Source organism: Camellia sinensis, chromosome 2, assembly GCF_055761805.1.
Source record: "Camellia sinensis isolate YWXY chromosome 2, ASM5576180v1, whole genome shotgun sequence".
Classification (NCBI taxonomy): Eukaryota; Viridiplantae; Streptophyta; class Magnoliopsida; order Ericales; family Theaceae; genus Camellia; species Camellia sinensis.
In genome coordinates, this window is record NC_138962.1 from 23319612 (window position 1) to 23335399 (window position 15788).

At 38.1% G+C, this 15788-nt stretch overlaps 1 protein-coding gene across 1 annotated transcript; it reads left to right on the forward strand.

The window, feature by feature from the left end:
• Positions 1-6926: 6926 nt before the first annotated feature.
• On the forward strand, positions 6927-9186 carry LOC114285389 (purple acid phosphatase-like). Its single transcript, XM_082913931.1, has 3 exons — positions 6927-7040; positions 8705-8826; positions 8914-9186. The coding sequence occupies exons 1-3, from the start codon at positions 6942-6944 to the stop codon at positions 9068-9070; spliced, it is 378 nt and encodes a 125-aa protein (XP_082770057.1). The 5' UTR covers positions 6927-6941; the 3' UTR covers positions 9071-9186.
• Positions 9187-15788: the final 6602 nt, after the last annotated feature.

Sequence of the window (15788 nt, forward strand, 5' to 3'; positions counted from 1 at the left end):
GACACGAAATATTACTATGAAGTAGGGATTGGACGCACGGCAAGAACTTTTTGGTTTACAACTCCTCCTGAGGTTGGCCCGGATGTCCCATATACGTTTGGTCTCATAGGTAAACTCCTCTTTATTATATCAATTTGCCTATGATTGTAAAATCTTTTGTACATGTTGAGTTAGTGTTTGATATTTGGTATGCTGTTTCTATCACCGTTCATTCAAGCTAAGGAGGCTTTGGTTCCACTTTTGCTAGACTTTTTAATGGACCGTTAATTGGAGATGATTACGAGCAATGTGCTTTTTTCTTTTGAAACTTGGTGTTATTTAACTTGCTGGCTTACCATTTTGGGGGAACGCTACGTTTCTTTCCCAAATTTTGTTTGTTTTTGTTACCAAATGAACCTCCTGTGCCTTGGTGTGTGTTTTGTTGACTGTATCAAGCAACTTTTGCAGGGGATATTGGTCAGACTTATGATTCAAATAAGACTCTTACTCATTACGAATCAAACCCAACAAAATGGAAAACAGTGCTGTTTGTTGGGGACCTCAGTTATGCCGATTACTATCCAAATCATGGTAATGAAAGGTGGGATACATGGGGAAGGTTTGTTGAGAGAAGCACTGCATATCAACCTTGGATATGGACTGCAAGAAATCATGAGATTGATTTCGCCCCTGAACTCGTAAGCATGTTTGCAAAACGTTTATTTGTTTTATTTGAAATTTCTAATTTGTTATTTGTGAAATTTCTCAACATGATTTCTTATTTGTCTAATGTGAAATTTCATGGTCCATAAGTAATCTCAACATGCTTGGGAAGAAGTTATACCAAAATTGCATCAATTATCCTATCTCTCTCTCTCTCTCTCTCTCTCATAAACAAATGGTAACTTCTAACCTTAGGCAAATAATTTGTGTCATTGCTTTCTTTGCGAAGTATGATCCTATTTATTATTGCATACAATTTCCAAGCTCCAAAACAGGAAAACAAAATCATGAAATTGATCTTCCCCTTCAAACCATGTCAATATGCTTTATTTCAGTGGCACAAAGCACAAAATTTGAACTTACACGTACAATAAGATGTTGATTTATTTGTATAAATTTTTGGCAGGCCTTAAACTGTCTTAAAGAAAAATGTAATGTGACAGAAGAGTTGTGTTGTTTTTGCAGGGCGAAACAAAACCATTTAAGCCTTTTACTCATCGTTATCGTGTCCCTTATAAAGCGTCAAATAGTGTTGCTCCCTTTTGGTACTCAATCAAGAGAGCTTCGGCATACATCATAGTCTTGTCTTCTTATTCAGCATATGGTAAGAATGTTGCACATGTTTCTCAGACCTATGCTTTTAAGTTTTATATTCAATATAATGATTGGCTATCTATGAAGTGCTTTTAGGCAAATACACTCCTCAATACCAATGGCTTCTGGCAGAGCTACCAAAAGTAAACAGGAGTGAGACACCATGGTTGATTGTTCTTATGCATGTTCCGTGGTACAATAGTGTAACAAGCCCGCGGGGGACCTCGCTACAGCTCGGACTCGACTTTTCGTAGTCACGGTTCTAAGTCTGAACCAAAGAGTCCAAATCCGGCAAATCGTTTTGAGAAAACAGATTTTTGAAAGAAGTGCCAAACATGGACTGCTTTGCCAGATACAGAGTCGCCACCTAAATATTTTAATTTGGGAAATTTAGGAAACCCTGACTCGGTGCCAAAAGGCCACGTGTCCGTCATCACCAAAGTTGCCTCGGCTCGGGAACTTGGGTACGATTGGGGAAGGTCACTTCGTGAGCACCCCCGCTCGCCCGGTCATAGACCGGCCTCTACTAATCATGATATCAATTTTTGAAAACATTGTGAATTCTTATTCCGGTTATTAGCCTAGGTTACTATGTGATGCTCGCAGCATATAAATATAGACTGGGTCGCCCGAATTGGAACAAAACATTTCATGTTTGTTTATTTGAAAGTGGTTTGATGGTGCTACCCGCAAGTAGGCTAAGACGTGGATTTGCCACCCTCAGGTGGGCTTAGAAAAATATGATTTTGCCACTATCTAGTGGGCTTAAAACACACATTTGATGAATTATTCCGATTCAAATAACCCAACCTTCACCCACAGGCATTCAGGCAGTTATATCACGTAAGCACATAGCCTCATGGTAAGCATGCTATTCATGGCAACACTCACACGCATGCAAGGATGCTAAAGCATAAAACTCACCGAGTACTCCGAGCCAAAATAGAAACTATATTAGAAATCATGTATGATCCTAAGTATACAGAAATGCCTAATGCAACACATGCGAAAATGCAACTATAGTAGGCTCGGCTATTCTAAGATGATATATGAAATGCGACAACTAACATGTATTAAATTTTGAAATTGAAAGTACAATGCAGTTAGTATGATGCGCCGAGCCCGGTGCATGCAATACAGATGAATGAATGCAAAACATGCTGTCATACTGTATGCTAATTTAAACATGCCCTAATCTAACCATCATAAGCAGGTAAATAAAAGGGAGAAAGACGTGGGGTTGGAAGACATACATCACACTCACCCATACTTATTACAGTTGTGCCCTCACTCAGAGGGTCCGAATAAATATACAGTCCGAATATTACAGTCCCGAATAAAAGAATATTACAGTCCGAAATATTACAAAGTTCTAATTAATTAATGAATTAGCTAAGAAAGCAAATAAAACTGGCGTGCAAGCCAGGGACTGCCTTGCTTCTGATGGATGATGCATATCCGGGTTGTCTTGCGCGGAAATCCACCGGAATGCCCCAATTAGCCTCTGTTTACACCTGTTCTTGAAATGCGCCCAAGTCCCAAAAGGTTGTTGATTCTTTGTTTTGCTGCAACAGAGAGCAGGAAAGGGGCATAGCAATGTATCTGCACAGATATATGCATGTCTCGATCTTCGTGCCACCAATCACGCATACCGAGGCATGATGGCCGAGGAATCGAAATGCACAACTCAATATAGGATGAATGCACATGGAACTACAGCTAAAACAAAACTCCATCATGGATAATCCGGAGTGTCGGTGACTGGGGAATTGAGACACATTCCGTCACTCGGAGTACGAAATGTACCTCGTTTCCCGTGCCCGGGCTAACTCCTATTCCGGACATGATGCAATATGCATGATATGCATGAAATGCAACTAATATATAATCCTAACATACTCAATGCTATGAAAATGAGGTGCCTCGAAATATGTGCACGCGGGCACGCAAACTGAGAAAATGACGGAATGCTGAAAATGAGGTGCCTCGAAATGCGTGCACACGGGCACGCAAACCGAGGCGATGATATGTGCAATGAAAACGAGATGCCTCGAAATACGTGCACGCGGGCACGCAAACCGAGGCGATGACAAATGTAATGAAAATGGGATGCCTCGAAATGCGTGCACGCGGGCACGCAAACCGAGGCGATGACAAATGCGATGAAAATGAGATGCCTCGAAGTACGTGCACGCGGGCACGCAAACCGAGGCGATCACAGATACAATGAAAATGAGATGCCTCGAAATGTGTGCACGCGGGCATGCAAACCGAGGCAATGACAAATGCGATGACAATGAGATGCCTCGAAGTACGTGCACGCGGGCACGCAAACCGAGGCGATGGCAGATACAATGAAAATGAGATGCCTCGAAACGCGTGCACGCGGGCACGCAAACCGAGGCGATGGCAGATACAATGAAAATGAGATGCCTCGAAATGCGTGCACAGGGGCACGCAAACCGAGGAGATGGCAGATACAATGAAAATGAGATGCCTCGAAATGCGTGCACACGGGCACGCAAACCGATGCGATGACAGATACAATGAAAATGAGATGTCTCGAAATGTGTGCACGCGGGCACGCAAACCGAGGCGATGCTAAAATGACATGGCAATGACAAATGGGCTTATACCAACATGAGTGAGCCTCAGCCACACTCACATGGGATGCCAGCGAATAAAAATGGAGTGCCTCGAAATGCGTGCACACGGGCACGCAAACCGAGGCGATGCTAAAATGACATGGAAAATACAAATGGGCTTATACCAACACGAGTGAGCCTCAGCCACACTCACATCGGATGCCGATGGCAGAAAATGAAGTGCCTCGAAATGCGTGCACACGGGCACGCAAATCGAGGCAATGCATACGCAATGCAAATGACATGGAAAATGCAACATGGACTTATACTAACATGAGAGAGCCTCAGCCACACTCACATAAGATGCCGATTGCAGAAAATGAAGTGCCTCGAAATGCGTGCACACGGGCACGCAAACCGAGGCAATGATAAAATACAATGAAATGGCATGGAAATGACAAATGGGCTTATACCAACATGAGTGAGCCTCAGCCACACTCACATAGGATGCCGTCGGATAAAAATGGAGTGCCTAGAAATGCGTGCACACGGGCACGCAAACCGAGGCAATGATAAAATGCAATGAAATGGCATGGAGATGACAAATGGGCTTATACCAACATGAGTGAGCCTCAGCCACACTCACATAGGATGCCGGCGGATAAAAATGGAGTGCCTCGAAATGCGTGCACACGGGCACGCAAACCGAGGCAATGATAAAATGCAATGAAATATGGCAAAAATGATATGCAAGCATGCTAATGGAATTTCAGCAACAAAATATGGGGGAAAACAGTCCCGAAATGAAGCGAAATGACATGAAATGCAAGGAAATGTCCCGAAATGCGACATTAGGCACCCGAAATGGCCTATAGCTATGCTAAATATGCACAATATGGACATGCAATGCAAAGACAGAAGCTAGAAAGTCCCAAAAGATGCACTTTCACAGTTATAAACATGGCCAAACAGCAAGTATAGGTAGGGGAAAAATAGCATGCAAGAATAGGGGCCAAAAGAAGGGTAATGAAGCAAGTGGTATAAGAAAAGCCCAAACTGAAAAATTTCCTTCTACAACATTGAAGAGGGACCAAAAATATGAATATTTATAGTATATGGCAGACCTCAAATCAGTATACAAATATGCTAAAAATGTGATGCAAAATAAGGCTCAAAAGGTGCTAAAACATGAAGTGTACCAAATAATCACCAAACAGAAAAAAAGTGTGAATGAAACATGAAGTATAGGCCAAAATAAGACCACTTTCAGTTCGGACCAAGGTCCAAAAACAGAAGCAAAGAGGGCTACCAATTTATGCAAAAACGGGGCCAAATAAGGGATATAACTACAAGTGACACATGGAGACACCAAACAATGTTGAGCCCTTCTCCAATGTTGAAGAGGGGCTCAAAATAAGCCTCATATCAGTTTACAACATGCTCGAAAATAAATTGCTCATGGGTCAAAAATAGCATGCAAAACTATGACATACAAGATGATCAATGAAGCAAGTGTATTATGGAGGGCTCAAACAGGGTTGAGCCCTTAATGAGAAGTAAATATGAGCTCAAAATATGGCCCTTTTCAGTTAGGGCCGAAGCTTGAAACCAAAAAGAAATGAGGCTTAGAAATAGATCAAGGAAAAGGGTCAAAAGGATCAAAGTGTAACTTACCCTTGAAGATCCAAGCTTTTGTTGCTTCTTGGGTTGATTTGCAGCTTCTTTAGCCTTCAAGAATCCCTCCTTGCTGCTGGAAATGAGATGGTGGTGGTAGAGCTTGGTGGTGTAGAAGGAATGAAGGTTATGGACTTAGGGTTTTTTGAAGATTTGAAGAAGAAGACAATGGAGTTTAGGGTTTGTGCTTGGAGAGGAATTTTTCCAACCCTTACAAAGGAGGCCACCAGCTGGTTATATGGACAAAAAGAGGGTGTAAAGGTGGGGCAAAAAGGAGGGTAAAACTCCCCCACAAAATATCCCCCGGACACAGAAAATATCTGGGGGATATTGCCCCACAGCTGTAAAGTGCACAGTGCAAGGAACACGGCCGGCCTATCACTTTTTCTGCAGGTGGCCGGCCAGCCACCCCCCTAGCCGGCCAGCCACCCCCCCTAGCCGGCCAGCCACACCCCCTAGCCGGCCAGCTAGGGGTCAAAAGGGTCAAGTTGAATTAATGGCCGGCCACCACTTTTTAGTGGCCTCCCATGTGTGTACATCACAAATATGTGGTTCAAAGTTTAAGAAAAAAGGTCCAAGGGGTTCAACATTAGCCCGGAAGAAAGGGGTCAAAAGGGTCAGGTAACCTTAATGGCCGGCCACCAACTTTTAGTGGCCTCTCAGGTGTGTAGATCACAGATATGTGGTTGAAAGTTGGCAACACTAACCCTAGGGTGTTCAACATTAGCCCGGAAGTGCGAAAAACGGGCGCCGGGAGGCTCCGGAGGAGAGATAACTGGTTGCTGCAACAATTACTAGCCTCCCACCCTTCAGTGACCTTCCTGGTGATAAAACAGAGGTACCTGCCAAAAATGAACGAAAACCGATGCAAAACGAATGTTCGGGGGCCAAAACACGCAGTTCGGGGCCCCGGAAACTGCCCGTTAAACACCGAAAGTGGCGTTCGGCCACGAAGTGGGTTTCTCAGACCCCAGTGTCCCTCAAAAGGGAGCAAATAGGAAGTATGCCAAAAATCAGAGCAATAGGAGATGGTTAAGCGGTCCCGAACCGAGGCACACGGCCTGACAGCTCCGAAAACCGGAAACCGGACTCCGAAATGGGAAAAATGGCCTACGGCCACCAAATGTAGCCTACAGACATTGAGAGATGGTCTACAGGACCTCTTCCTCCCCTCAGGAAAAGAAACAGAGAAAACCGAGTCTGGTTCGCAAACTGAGACAAGGCACAGAAAAGGGTTCGGGAGTCCGGAGGCAGGGCTCACGACCGCAACTCCGAAACTTCTGAACAAGCACATTATGCAACATCACCAAGCGCTCAATCGGTGAAGTCTGAGTCTTAAGGTCGGTCAAAAATGGGGTGTCTACAAATAGCTACAACGATCATTACATGGAAGGAGAAACCATGAGAGTGATGTTGGAGCCATGGTTTGTACAGCACAAAGTTGATGTTGTGTTTGCTGGCCATCTTCACGCCTATGAGCGATCAGTAATAGCATTTTATCATGATGTTATTATTTTTTAAAATATCTTCTTGTAAAGATACTATTGTGGAGTATTGGTGGTGTTTAGCTATGTGAGACTACTTTTATGATATAATACATGAAAACGAGAAGGTAAAACAGAGCAACCACAGAAGAACACAGATATATGTGGTTCAGCTTGAGCAAAGATCTTCTAAAGTGATTTTTTCTTAAAATTTTCTAGAGTGCTACATTGTGTGGTTGAGATTTATTGGCAAGTCACATCAATTTTTCTGATGTGACTTGCCAATAAATCTCAACCACACAATGTAACACTCTAGGAAACTTTAGGAAAATTTCACTCTAGAGGATCCTTTGTGGTTTAGCTTAGCCTATATTGAGGGAACATACCAAAAGTTTACTCCACTCACATAACCCTAATCCTTAAAATAACTCATAATGTGAGTGTTTGGGAAGTTACTATTTTAGTAGATTATTTTAGTTTTTGACTATTTTAGGAAGCTAAAAATTTTTTGTTTGGGAAAATAATTAGATTTTTTTTTTTGTAATTGGATGTAATGTTTATGGAAGAAAAAGTGAAATGATTATGAATTTGATGTGATTTTTGTCTTATTAATTATTTTAGACTATTTTGTCTTTTAGTGCTAAGCTAAAAATGCTTCTTCCCAAACACCCCCAATTCAACTAGAGTTGGGTCAGACCTAGCAGCCACAAACTGGGAATAATACGAGACACCCCCAACAACTTTCCAAAATTTACTGGTCTTATGTTTGCCCTATATCGAACAAGAATTTTAGGCTTTAGCAACAATTTTCTTCCAGCTTAACTATCACATAATCAATGGAACTATAATTTTTCAAAAGTTAATTAAAAGGGCAAATTACATTAACAGTCCCTATAGTTTAGGGCTTGTATCACTTTAGTTCCTGACTTTTCAATTGTGACACATTTGACCCTAAATTTTGAATCTTATTTTAAATAAGGACAATTAACATACTATTGTTTAATTTCAAGGGCAAAATAGTTAATTTGATAAAATATAAATTAATTTGACAAAAATAAATGTCAAAAAAATATTTTAAAATTTTTAAAAATTATTTCTACCCACCAAAAATAAAATTATGTAAAATTGATAAAAATTAATAAAAATTACATGATTAATTTTTAAAAATTAATTTTACATGATTATCATCCAAATACATAATAAAAATTAATTTAGTAAAAAAAAGAAATAAATGTCTAAAAGATTTGTCAATTTTATATAATTTTATCTTTAGTAAGTAGAAATAATGTTTAAAATTTTAAAAATAATTTTTTAACATTTATTTTGGTCAAATTAATTTATATTTTATCAAATTGACAATTTTACCCTTGAAAAATTCAATAATATATTCAATTGTCCTTATTTGGAACAATATTTAAAATTCATAGTCAAATGTGTCACAATTGAAAAGTCATGGACCAAAATGACACAAGTCCCAAACTATAGAGACGGTTAGTGTAATCCACCCTAATTAAAATTCATGAAATTATAATTTTGAAACTCCAAAATTTCAGATCACCTGCTAATTTGGAATTTTGATTTGTGTATTTATCTGGGCATTCATTGTGTATGGAAAATATTTTGATATTTCTATTGTTAATTGACAACTATTTATTGTAATCGCAGGAACGCGTATCCAACATTGCTTACCATGTTGTAAATGGCATCTGCTCTCCTGTAAAAGACCAATCTGCCCCTGTATACATAACCATTGGCGACGGTGGAAATATTGAAGGCCTAGCAACCAAGTAAGATTAGTATATACCATAGAATCGGTCTTCTTTGTTATGATTGCCTCCAATTTTTAAACTTAAATCCGTTCTTTTGCGGTGCAGCATGACAGAGCCACAGCCGAAGTACTCAGCTTTTCGTGAAGCGAGTTTTGGTCATGCCATTTTTGATATTAAGAACCGGACACATGCTTATTATAGTTGGCACCGTAATCAAGATGGCAATGTTGTGGAAGCTGATTCTTTATGGTTTTTCAACTGAATTTGGCATTCAGTTGATGATTCTACAAGCACCCATTGATGATGATAAGCATGTGTACTCTATAATAAGTTCTTCATTCATAGTCAATAAAGATTTCAAGCTTTTCTTTTGTTCTACACTTCAATTGTGTTGTCTTTTTATCTGCTAACTAGTGCTGTTGATGCTTCTCCTCATTTGAGACTGAAAAAGTGTGGTGAATAATTATAATTTTGGCCCGTATCTTCGATGAATTCACTTGTTCTTTTGAGATTTAGACAGTAAAAGTGAATTGTGAATAATTGATTCTGATGGTTTCAATCATCTTGGAATTCCTGAGAATAGAATCAAACACAAAGACAATTGTATAAAATAGCCCAACAGTTGCTTTTCCGATATTTAAGTGTTGACATTGATTGTCAAATTGTCCGAGGCATGAGTTAGAGAATTTCCATTGTCAATTGAAAGACAACCATGAATGCCACACATGAGAACTAGAAAATAACTAAAGATCATTAAAAACATCAGTACCAGAGTTTGGCCCCTTTTCAGGTTCACCCTCCTCCATACAATTCTCATCTTCGTTGTCAACCACGACCGCTGGCATGTATCCCTCAAAGAGGGCCATGTGGCCGAACAACTTGTCCTTGCGAGAGAAGGTGGTACCGCCTTCCACTTGGAGTCACCACAATGCCTCAAGTGACTCTTCAAATCGGCCAACACCAAGAAGCTCTTGTTGTTGCACCGATTGCACGAGTACACCTTGGGGCAGTAGCTCCTCTTGAAGTGATTCTTAACGCAAATCACCGTCTTCAGTGGCCTGAACTTAATATGCAATTTGTTCCGATTACAACCTACGAACGGACACAAAAACCGCGTCTTCCTCCGATTGCTCGTCTTCTTCGTCTCCGTCTTCATATTCTCAAATAAAACAGAATAATGTTATCATGGTAATTGCCAGCTATGATTGATTAGTGTAACGGAGCAGTAACAGAAATTACATCAGCTCAGACGAAGGTGAAAACAGTCATTCACGTCCAAGAACTAGCTCCAGAGGAAAACGGACAGGTTTATGCAATTTGGTGCATCCTTCTCCTTCATGGTTAAAACGCATCAAATGCAATATCATTATCTCAGAAAGCTCCAGTATCTCAACAGTCTTGCTAGCATTCACCACCTCAGCCTGAGATTTGAACCGGGCATTTTATATGTATATATATATACAAGTAAATAAATAAATAAACTAGGGGCACCACTCAAGTACACATGTAGAATAAATTTACAAAAAAGAAAGAAAAAATCTACATTGGTTCAAACTAAAAACAACGAAAAGCAGCCTAACCAGGACTCTAAGAAAAACAGTGGGCAACCCAAAACAACCCTGCTCAAGCCCCTCCACACGGTATCCAAGAAAATTGCTAAGACCTTTAAATCTCTCCATTACACACCCTGACGCTTTAACCCATCTCAGGTTCTCCATTAGCAACTCACAAGCCCTAGTTTTCTTCCAAAATTCTCTTGCAATAATTGTAAACCATCCATAATCTAGTTCACAGTGAAGCTTAACTCTACTTTTTTGCAGTGCATATATAACGTAAATACAAGGATATGCATACATGAAATTTAGACATTGCTTGACTGGACCAGGATCAATATCAAACAGTAAGAATAAAACATCGAACCTTTGCTGCTGATGTTCGATAGCCTTCAATTCAACAGTCTCTGGAGCAGAAAACAGATGGAGTGCATCTTCTATGCTAAAGACAGTTTCCGGACAGATATTAAGGTGGAGCAAAAGAAGTGGTTGAATAGTAGCAGAGGCTTTACTACCTGCTTGTTATTTGAACAATCTTCTGTGTATGAGAAAATAATGTAAAACAAATTAAACAAATAGAAAATAAATTACTTATAGAATTTATTTACCGAAACAACTTAACAATAAAAATGATCAAGTTCAGTGTGTGACACTTTATCCTTAAAACAGATTCGTCTCACTTCGGTGCTTACGGATAAATAGAGTCTATCTCCCAAGATACAATGATCTACACAGATTGTACTAGCACTTCAAACAATCTGTACGGCGAACTAGAACCTGTGTTCTATACTCTCAAAAATTTCTCTAAAAACTAGTATGAAGAATAATGCAAAAAGAGAGCAAAACCGGGAAGAGAAATGAATTTTCTGGATGTGAAAATCTACTGGAAAGGTCTTCTATTTATAAGAAAATTGGTGACTATTGGATAGATCCGAACAGATATGATTTTGAATTGAACAAGTGCAAACAACCTGAACAGATACAAAAATTTGTTTGAAACCAGTTTGATCTGTTGAAAACTGCTAGGCAGTTTTAAATCTGTCTAGGAAGAAACTGAATCTTTCCGGTGCAAAACAGGTTGAAAATCTGTTTGAATCTACTTGGAATGGTTTGGAAAAGACATACTAGTTGGGAACAAAAAATTTGAATTCAAATTGGTACAAAATTCAAATTTTTCTTGCAAGAATTTTTGAAAAAAATTCAAATAAATTTTGTCTAAAAAATTAATGTTAGGATCCAACCCACAACCCGGACGGGCGTATGTTGGTTTAGGCCAAAGCCCACTTTGTCCATAACTCCTCATTTTTACAAACTTTGGGTGCCCCTTGGGGCCCGACCGAAGTGTGTCCCACCTAGAGCTTATATACACACACAAACTCACTTAAAGTTTCAATGTGGAACTATCATTTCAAGGAAACCCACATTTTACACTTTAATTGTCCATTCCACGAACTCGAAAATGACGTTAACTCCTCAGTCACTCATAAATGGTTTTGACGAACTGTTTGCACCGTGTGACTTGTCATGCGGCAAGAAACATGTCACTTCTTTAAACTCACCCCAAAAAATGTGTGGACCCCACTTAAATTTAAGCTCAAAATTAACCCAAAATAAACTTATAAAAAATTTATAATTCCAACACTTGTATCAAAAGAAATGAGGCAATTAATTGTACAAAGTTACGCCACTTTTGGTGTCTTCTACAGACTAATTGTACGAAAAAGGCTTCCAACCCCCAGTTCTTCCGACCCCCAGCTAATATGGCACGTCACGCGATAGTCACGTGACTATAAGACCCAAACACATATTCACATTTCAAAATAATCTCCCCTCCTCAAACACACATCTGTCTTCACTCCAACGATAACAGCTACTGTTACCCAAAAGACAACCTAAGAGGGGGTGAATTAGGTTTTTACAATAAAAAATTAACAAAAACCCTAATAAAAATTATGACTAGCACAATAGATAAATATAGTTAATGAAATAAAAATAATTAAAACAAGTATTCTAATAACTATGTCAGTTAATGATTTTAGTACAGTGAAAATGTAAAATATAGCTACAACAATTTAAATAAAATAAAGAGATAAGGGAGAGAGAGGCAAACAAATTTATAGTGGTTCGGTTTCAACTCGTCCTACGTCCACTCCTCAAGCTTCACTTGAGATTTTTCACTGTGCTCTAACTTCACGGGAGTGCTAGCAACCTCTTTATAAATGGACCAATTCTCCACGGATTTTATACAGACTTTTCTAAGTCAAGAACACTAAGTGTACTATACTCTTACAAAGTTAAAAAGAATGTATTTTTGCTTTCACAGAAAACTACAAGAATTATCTCTCAAAGATAGATATAAAAATGAAACTTTGGGTTTTCTGTAAACCTCACACAAGAAAGATGGGCTTAAAGCTATAAGGCTTAGTGTATAATTTTTTAGAGAGGATGTAAACAAAAATTGAAGAATACTTCTCCGAAAATTTTTCAGAAAATAGATGTGAGTGATTATAGATCAAAGAATATTTTTAGGTTTTTTTGTAACTAGTTTTACATTAGAGGTTTTGGTACATATAATGAATTATATAGCCGTTGTAGTCATCATTACTAATTTGAATATCTTCCACTTGAACCTTTTGAACCTTTTGACCTATTCATTTGAATTTATAGCCGTTGTAACTCCATCATTACTAATTTGAATATCTTTCCCTTCATCATTACAAATTTGAATATCTTCTACTTGAATCTTTTGAACCATTTGAACTATTCATTTGAATTTATAGTCGTTGTAACTCTATCATTACTAATTTGAATATCTTTCCCTCTATCATTACAAATTTGAATATCTTACGCTTGAATCTTTTGAACCTTTTGACTGCTGTTGTGCTGAGCTGTTTGAACCTCTGTTTTGTGCTGTTTGAACTCCTGATTTAATCAAATATTAAATACATTCTAACAACATTTAAGATAAAGGTTTAGGTGAGAAATAATAGGACAAAATAAAATTTGATTCTATTTTTCTCTTTCAAATTAATTAAAACATAATTAAAAAAATCATCAAAATAAATTTTGGATTTAAAATATAATTAAATAAATCATCAAAATAAATTTTGGATTCTATTTTTCTTTTTCAAATAAATTAAAATATAATTAAATAAATCATCAAAATAAATTTTGGATTCTATTTTTCTCTTTCAAATAAATTAAAACATAATTAAATAAATAAGTCTAACAGCTACTGACCCCCACTCCGACGCCGGCGACAAGTCATTCCCTTCACTCCGACGCCGACAGCTCGTTCCCTTCACTCGCGAATCTCTCTGTCTCTCTTTCCCTCTCATCCAACGAAGGACAATTAAGAGGTAAATCTGCGTATCCCTCTCATCCCTCTGCGTATATATATCTATCTGTGAAGCCCCGACTCTTTATCTGCGTATATACATATATATATATATATATATCTATCTGTGAAGCCCCGACTCTCTATCTGTGTATATATATATATATATATATAAATTTCCCGAATGTTTGGACTTAGTAGTTTTGACAATCTGATAAAGGAATTGAAAAATTAAAGTTTGGCCTTTTGATTTGGGACTTGAATTTGGCCTTTTCATTTGGGAATTGTGGCCTTTTCATTTGGAGTCTTACCTTGCCATAAACCTGTTCGATGAAATTCCTCAATGAAATGTTGAAATTATGAAGACCTACAAAAAGCTTCTTATCCAAATTTTGTGGTTGAAGCAAGTGAAACTCTACTATCCTTGATTTCATAAACCTGTTTGATTTCATATGAAGCTAGTCCAATTCATAGTAAATGTTAAACGTGTTAACAAAATTAGCCATGTGCACCTAATGTTTGATTAGTAGGTTGCTGAGAAGTTGGTGCCATTTGCCAATGAGAAGGCTTTTGAGGGATGTCTGACGTCTTGGGATTGCTCTCAGGACTCACATTTTGACACTAAATTGATGCACATTTTGAATTGGGTTTTTCACAAACCACAAACACTGGTTTTAGATAATTTCCAATAGGATGTACAAAAAATAATCTCCAAATCCAAAAGACTTATAAGACTACAAAGATGCACCAAAGTTCATATCAAAAGACTGTAAGCTGTGGTCCAAACAAGAGAAAGATGACCAAAGATCCTATTCCTTGCTAAAAGAACAGTAGCTAATATCAAGCATAAAAACCACTTTTCAGCATTGAACACCCAAATGGCCCCCTAAAAAATTAAATCGAATGAACAAGGAGAACACATAGCACAAATGAAATACGAGAAAAATATCACTATGGATAGATTAGCACCCATAAAGATCAAAAGGACGGGACCAAAATAGTTAGTGCCAATCTAAACAGCTCAATAGAGACAGAAACAATTAGTGCCAATCTAAACAATCTATTTTTACATCACATGTGTGTCTCAAAACACCTGTTACAGAAACATCTTACCAAATTAATATTTTCTGCATTATTTTCATTGACTATACATATTTATGGCTAATCCCATGCTAACCAAACTCTCCTAGCCCCCTAGCAGAGTAGCATGGATTTGGCATCAAATCACTAAAGTTTGTTTTGGGTAAGTATATAACTAAAAAAGTATATAACTAGGATAGCTGAGTTTCACTTGCTTCAAATATGAAAAAAGTATATGATAACTAAAAAAGTATATGAAAAAAGCTATATACTGTTTGATTTCATATGAGCCTATATACTTTCCTTTATTGTAAAAAGCATCAAATCACTAAAGTGAAATAAAGTTTCACTAAAAAGGCCACGAAAGATAATAGGACTTGCACTACAAAAAAATTATTTTTTTGCGACGGTAAAACCCCGTCGCAAATACCCCAAACGCCGTCTCAAAAGGTTTTTTGCAATGGTAAATAGCTTTTTGCGACGGTAAGTAGGGAGTCGCAACAAAGGAGGTTGCAAAAGGGTTTTAGCGACGGCATAACGCCGTTGCCTTTTTTTTGCGACGGCAAAATGCCTTTTTTGCGACGGCAAAATTCTGTCGCAAATAACGCGTAAAAATCTGAGTTTTTTTGAGACGGTACTGTGTTACCATCGCTAAAAGGATTTTTTGCGACGGCAAAAATACTGTCGCTAAAAGTTTATTTGAGACAGCACCTTATCCCGTCGCTAAAGGACTATTGGCGACGACAATAACACCGTCGCTAAAGGCCTTACTTTTCAACCATTTCCCCTATCTTTTGCGACAGTAAATGTGTCGTCGCAAAAAACCCTGGTTCAATTTTGTTTTTGAGACGGTGTGTGTGCTGCCGTCTCAAAAACAAAAACAAAAAAAAAAAAACTGCATTAGAATTATTAAAAATATGAAAATAACCTGTATTAAATGAAAAATAACTAAAAAAAAAACCGATAATTACATAATAATATAAATACATACATAAACAAAAGTTGGCACA